The sequence below is a fragment of the Vigna umbellata genome, chromosome 5, assembly GCF_029865625.1.
Source record: "Vigna umbellata cultivar VRB3 chromosome 5, Vumbellata_1.0, whole genome shotgun sequence".
NCBI classification, from domain to species: Eukaryota; Viridiplantae; Streptophyta; class Magnoliopsida; order Fabales; family Fabaceae; genus Vigna; species Vigna umbellata.
The window spans coordinates 24,198,175-24,203,184 of record NC_142169.1 but is presented as its reverse complement, the minus strand read 5'-3'; the positions used below and the strand labels follow the sequence as shown (position 1 = coordinate 24,203,184).

At 38.0% G+C, this 5,010-nt stretch overlaps 2 protein-coding genes across 2 annotated transcripts; one reads left to right on the top strand and one right to left on the bottom strand.

Annotated features, from left to right (window-relative positions):
- Positions 1-211: 211 nt before the first annotated feature.
- On the bottom strand, positions 212-1,831 carry LOC124832615 (BSD domain-containing protein). Its single transcript, XM_047306866.2, has one exon. It carries the CDS (start codon positions 1,664-1,666, stop codon positions 362-364), a length of 1,305 nt encoding a protein of 434 aa, XP_047162822.2. The 5' UTR covers positions 1,667-1,831; the 3' UTR covers positions 212-361.
- A 784-nt stretch (positions 1,832-2,615) lies between these two features.
- On the top strand, positions 2,616-4,642 carry RRP4 (ribosomal RNA processing 4). Its single transcript, XM_047306878.2, has 6 exons — positions 2,616-2,944; positions 3,021-3,066; positions 3,155-3,244; positions 3,453-3,518; positions 3,614-3,679; positions 4,026-4,642. Exons 1-6 carry the CDS (start codon positions 2,688-2,690, stop codon positions 4,476-4,478), a joined length of 978 nt encoding a protein of 325 aa, XP_047162834.1. The 5' UTR covers positions 2,616-2,687; the 3' UTR covers positions 4,479-4,642.
- The last annotated feature ends 368 nt before the right edge of the window (positions 4,643-5,010 follow it).

Genomic DNA, 5,010 nt, shown 5'->3' with positions numbered 1-5,010 from the left:
CAATAAAATAATGATACGTAATTAATTGTCAAAAAAATTGTTAAAAAAAATTGTGTAAACGTGACATGGTTAGCCAAACCTTGAACCAAATTAGGTACTACAAGGAACAGAGAGAACTTCAGACTATTATTGATTTGCGGGTTATCAGATAAAGGAACAAAACCCAATATGTGTATAAAACATATGATGAAAATTAACGAGAGCTGACAAATCAATAAAAATAGCTGTTTTTCATATATCTATAATGTGAAAGTGATAATCCTAAGAAATCTATACAAATATAAAGTAAGAAAAGAGTGTTACTTCGTGTAATCAAAACCACACTTACATGTATAAATGTCGTGAGAGTGATACACATTTCTCAAACCTTAGCATTAGCAGGCTTATCATTATCATCATCTTCAATATCCCAACTCAAGTCTTCTTGTTGTTGTTGTGCAGTACCGAGGCGCTTCCGCAAATCAACTTTGGTTGGGCTCCCTGTTTGAATTGCCTTCTCTTCATCAATTCCACTAAGATCCTCAATCTCATCCCACTCAAGTTCCTCCTCCTTCTTCTCCTCATTCTCATTCCCAGGGTGCGTATTTGCCACCGATGAATCTTTTCCATTATCAATTTTCTGTTCCATGACCACTTTCTTATCAGAATCTACACCAGAATCATTCATGTTACCAGTGTCATCCACTGCGTCCTCTTTTTTCTTTCTCCCATCACCCATTTCCTTTCTACTACTGTCAACCTTTGATTCTTCAACAGACTCATCCTTCTTATCACCCGTTCCCCTCCTATCCAATAAATCACCTCTCTTTCCTTCCTTAGACCCCTCCTCATAAGACTTATACATCTGCTCCACGTTCGATCGTCCTGTTCCATTAGAATTTCCTTCTTTCCGCTTATTATTTTCGTCCACCTCTTCCTCATCATCATCTTCAACATCCCAGCTCAACTCCTCCTCCTCCCTCGACATTCTCCTCACGAGCCTGGCCCTCATATCCTCAGCTTTGTTAAACCTATAAACTCTATAATAATACCTAAACCAAAACGTTTCACGGTCAACAACATTAGGCACAATCCTCTTGTAAACACTCTCCATACCCTCATTCTCTCTCAGCAACTCTTCCATTTCCTCGCTCTTCCCTTCCAAGGAAAACCCCGATTTCCACTTCTCATACCCATCTAAATCCTCAGGCACTTCCGTGTAAGTACTAACGTCACCCTGAATGGTCCGAACCTGAGCCTCAAACCTACTGTAGCGCGTCGAATTGAAGCTCTTTTTTTCCGTCTTGTTTTTGGTATTAACATTACTATCGGACCCGGAATCGACGGGGATGGCGTCCTTGCCGTGAGATATAAAGTGAGCGGTACCTTTCGCGACGGTGTTCCCGAACTGGTCGATGACGTGGCCCACCGTCTCGAGAGAACCCTGAGCCACCTCAATCTCCTTCTTCAAGCCGGTACCGAATTCCTGCAAGTCGCGACGGTAGGTCTCAATGATCAATTCCGATTTCGCGCTCAGCCTTTTCCACAGATCGCCGATTTCCCATGCACCGGCGCCGGTGGAATCGGAACGGCGCTCCGGCGACGAGGAATCGCTATTCGCTTCCTCTTGCGATTCGTTTTGGTGCGCATTGTCGGAATCGGAGAAAACGGATGCGAAGAAATTCATGAGGAACGCGGACACAATAAGAAATTGGATTTGGTTACGTAACGCAGTGTGGAAGATTTGAATGTTTTGTGAATGTGTATATATATGAAATGGGAATGAGGTAGAGTGCGTGTGGGTTAACCAGTAACTAACACACCGTAATCGAAGGTTCAGGATAACGCCCAATAGCACCAAATTATTCAACTAATTTTGAAGTGTGCTTAATATATTTATAACTGATGCAAACTCTAAAAAGGTTAAATTTTGTTTTTTAATATTGTGATTTCGGTTGCATGCATGTGTAATTTTTATCACAATTTAAGGCAGAATGGGAATGAAATTATGGTTGAAAACCAGACACACGACAACGAGATTAACGGTAGTCGCTCTGTATAGGGTCACATTTATTTATATTTAATTATACACATTATAAAAATAAAATAATTTTTTATACATTTAAAAAAAAAGAAAAATATTATGTGTTAAAATATCATATTTGAAATACAAAACAACGAATGCCTTCTATTTTTGTTTGTCCTTGCTTGAGAGAAGAATGTCTTCCTTCAAATTGTACTTGGTGTGAACATAAATTTCTTTTCGTAATTTCACATTGTCATTGTCATTTCACGTATTAAAACTGGCAATTAAATAAATTGATTTAAATAGACTTCATTTAAATGTAATATTGTCCTAAGTAATAATTGTTAAACTTCTCTATTCAAAATTAATTTTTGAAAAGCACTTTCTACAATATGTTAAATTAAATGTTTCGAGGAATCTTCTGGAGAAGAGATATTTTTGATAAAAAAATATAAAAGAGAAGCATGTTAGTAATAGTGAGAGGTGTTAATAATAATTACCCTAAATTTGTAATACTAATGAAAAAACAAAATTGAAAGCCTGTTTACAGAAGGCCCATTGAATGGATGGGCTCAGAGGTCCAAATTTCAAAGTTTGAAAGAGGGAATGATGGTGGAAGAGTGAGGTTCGAGCTTAGGGTTTCTTCTTGCATTGTTCAGTGCTTGCAGAGCGAGATATCGTAATGAGAGGAATACAGTTACCGTTAAGCCAAACTCAGAAGGTTCGTCTTCAGAAGACTCTTGAACGGTTAGAATCTCTCTCGTCGAAGGTCAATTCCGATGCTTCCGTCATCATCGCTGATTCCATTCCCGTCAACCACGAAGACGGAGTCCTCAAGGGACACGGAACCGCCGACCTCAACGGCGAAGTCGTTGCCACCGTCTGCGGCGTCGTTGAGCGCGTGAACAAACTTGTCTACGTCCGCGCTTTACGCTCCAGGTATAATATTTCTTCTTAACTTGTCAACATTTTTCTGTTGATATCTTTGTTAACGGAGTGAGGTGATAACTCGTAGGTATAAGCCAGAGGTTGGTGACATTGTTATAGGACGTGTTGCTGAGGTACATATAAAAAAGATTTTCTTGGAAATTTGTATTTTGTGCTTGTTGCTGTTCTCTCACTATTTTGATTTTAATGGCTGTTATGTAGGTTGCTCAGAAGCGCTGGAGACTGGATATAAATTTCAATCAGGATGCAGTTTTGATGCTTTCTTCCATGAATATGCCTGATGGGGTCCAGGTATTCATAACGCTTTTTTCGGGGATATATATTGATATAGTTTATGTGAAAAGCATCTGTATTTTGTATAGCTCATATAACTCTCTTCAGAAAATTTAACTTGTGCCTTTTTAAAATAAAAGGATGTTTTTAGTTAAGCGAAAATGTGTTTAATTTTATAAATGAAGCTGGAAACCCTCTCATTTAGAATTATTCTTATCCGTGCTAGAGGCGGAGGACAGCGCTGGATGAGCTAAACATGCGTTGCATTTTTGAGGAGAATGATGTTGTCTGTGTAAGTCCCGTTCTGTGTTTTTACTGAAAATTAATTTCATTGGTTGAAGCAAATGATGGTTGATTAGTTTTCCTATACTATGTTTGTGACCCCAGGCTGAAGTTCGGGGTTTCCAGCATGACGGCTTACACCTTCAAGCAAGGAGTCGGAAATATGGAAAGGTGTGTTGCCTGGAAAATGCTCATAAATCATTTACTTCGTTTTATCTCGCTTCTCTTTTCATCTCGAAATGTATTAGGCTTGTAGCACATTGTATAAAGTAGGGAGACAGTAGAAAATGAAAATTCTCTATGATATGGGCATTGTTGCTGACAGATATAGAAGTACATAGGTAGTCTGCTTCCATGTCCCGACTATGGTTTTCTGATTGAGATACGAGGACAACATTTTGAACTGAGGTTAAATAGTTTTCTGTGTTCTTAGAAGGTGTTTATAGATGGCTTGAAATAGATTCTAGTTGTTTCTTCAGTCTTGTACTGGTATTAATGTCTCTTGGTTGTGCAACAGCTTAATAGAGGTCAGCTGCTTACAGTCCCACCTTATCTAGTGAAGAGACAGAAACAACATTTCCATCATCTGGAGGAGTTTGGCGTCGATTTGATACTTGGCTGTAACGGATTCATATGGGTTGGGGAACATATTGAAGCCAAAGATGACATGGTAGAAGATCAGGTGAGCCAATCCGATCCACCAGTTTTACTGCATAACAGTGCAAGTCTTGAAGAACAAGAAAAAAATTATACGATATTGGAGATCAGAAAATATATTTGCAGAGCAGCTAATGCTGTTAGAGTTCTATCAATCTTAGGCTTCAATGTTACATTGGAAATAATCAAGGGAATTATTGATCTAAGCCTATCTATGAATCTTGATATACATGAGATGCTTGGTTCTGAATTCTGTATTCTGGTTGCTGAAAAAGAGGCAGAAAGGAGGAGCTCAAATAAAAAGAAGCGGTAGATTGTGAAATGGCGGCTTTTTGACCGGGGAGAATTAATTCAGTTTACAAAATTGGTTTAATTGTAAAAGAAAAATTTTCCCAAATAGTGTAATGCACGTTTGAGATTAGCATAGTGTAAAAGTGAATTCATATTATGAATTATGAAGTGAATGTTTAAAATGAATTGTCCATGGTTGTGGCCTTTCTTTTCTTTTTAAAATATTTTTTTAGGTAGCTAACTTCTAATAATATAAAAGACGAAAGGGAGTTGTAATCTACCAAATACAGTTTTCATATATTTTGAATTTAGTATCAAGTATGATTTGGAAAACAGGACTTGATATTTTTATCGTAGAATGTATAAAATTCGACCCTTTGGAGTTTCAAAGCTGGATCATGAGCAGTGTTTGCATGACCTTGAAATAAATATGTATTGGTATATCTCTGATATGAGCTTGTCAAATCCGGCCCACTCTTAGTTGAAATGCATTGGCGAGAGAATCAATCCGGTAGCATTGCCATGTTGAACTTGCTGTTTTTCATTTTGGTGCT

What these genes read in the sequence shown, in the direction of transcription:
- LOC124832615 (XM_047306866.2), bottom strand. Translation starts at nt 1,666, where the DNA reads ATGAATTTCTTCGCATCCGTTTTCTCCGATTCCGACAATGCGCACCAA.
- RRP4 (XM_047306878.2), top strand. Translation starts at nt 2,688, where the DNA reads ATGAGAGGAATACAGTTACCGTTAAGCCAAACTCAGAAGGTTCGTCTT. An exon ending in GTCCGCGCTTTACGCTCCAG is followed by an intron (nt 2,945 to 3,020) that starts GTATAATATTTC and finishes GATAACTCGTAG; the next exon opens with GTATAAGCCAGAGGTTGGTG. An exon ending in AGGAGAATGATGTTGTCTGT is followed by an intron (nt 3,519 to 3,613) that starts GTAAGTCCCGTT and finishes TTGTGACCCCAG; the next exon opens with GCTGAAGTTCGGGGTTTCCA.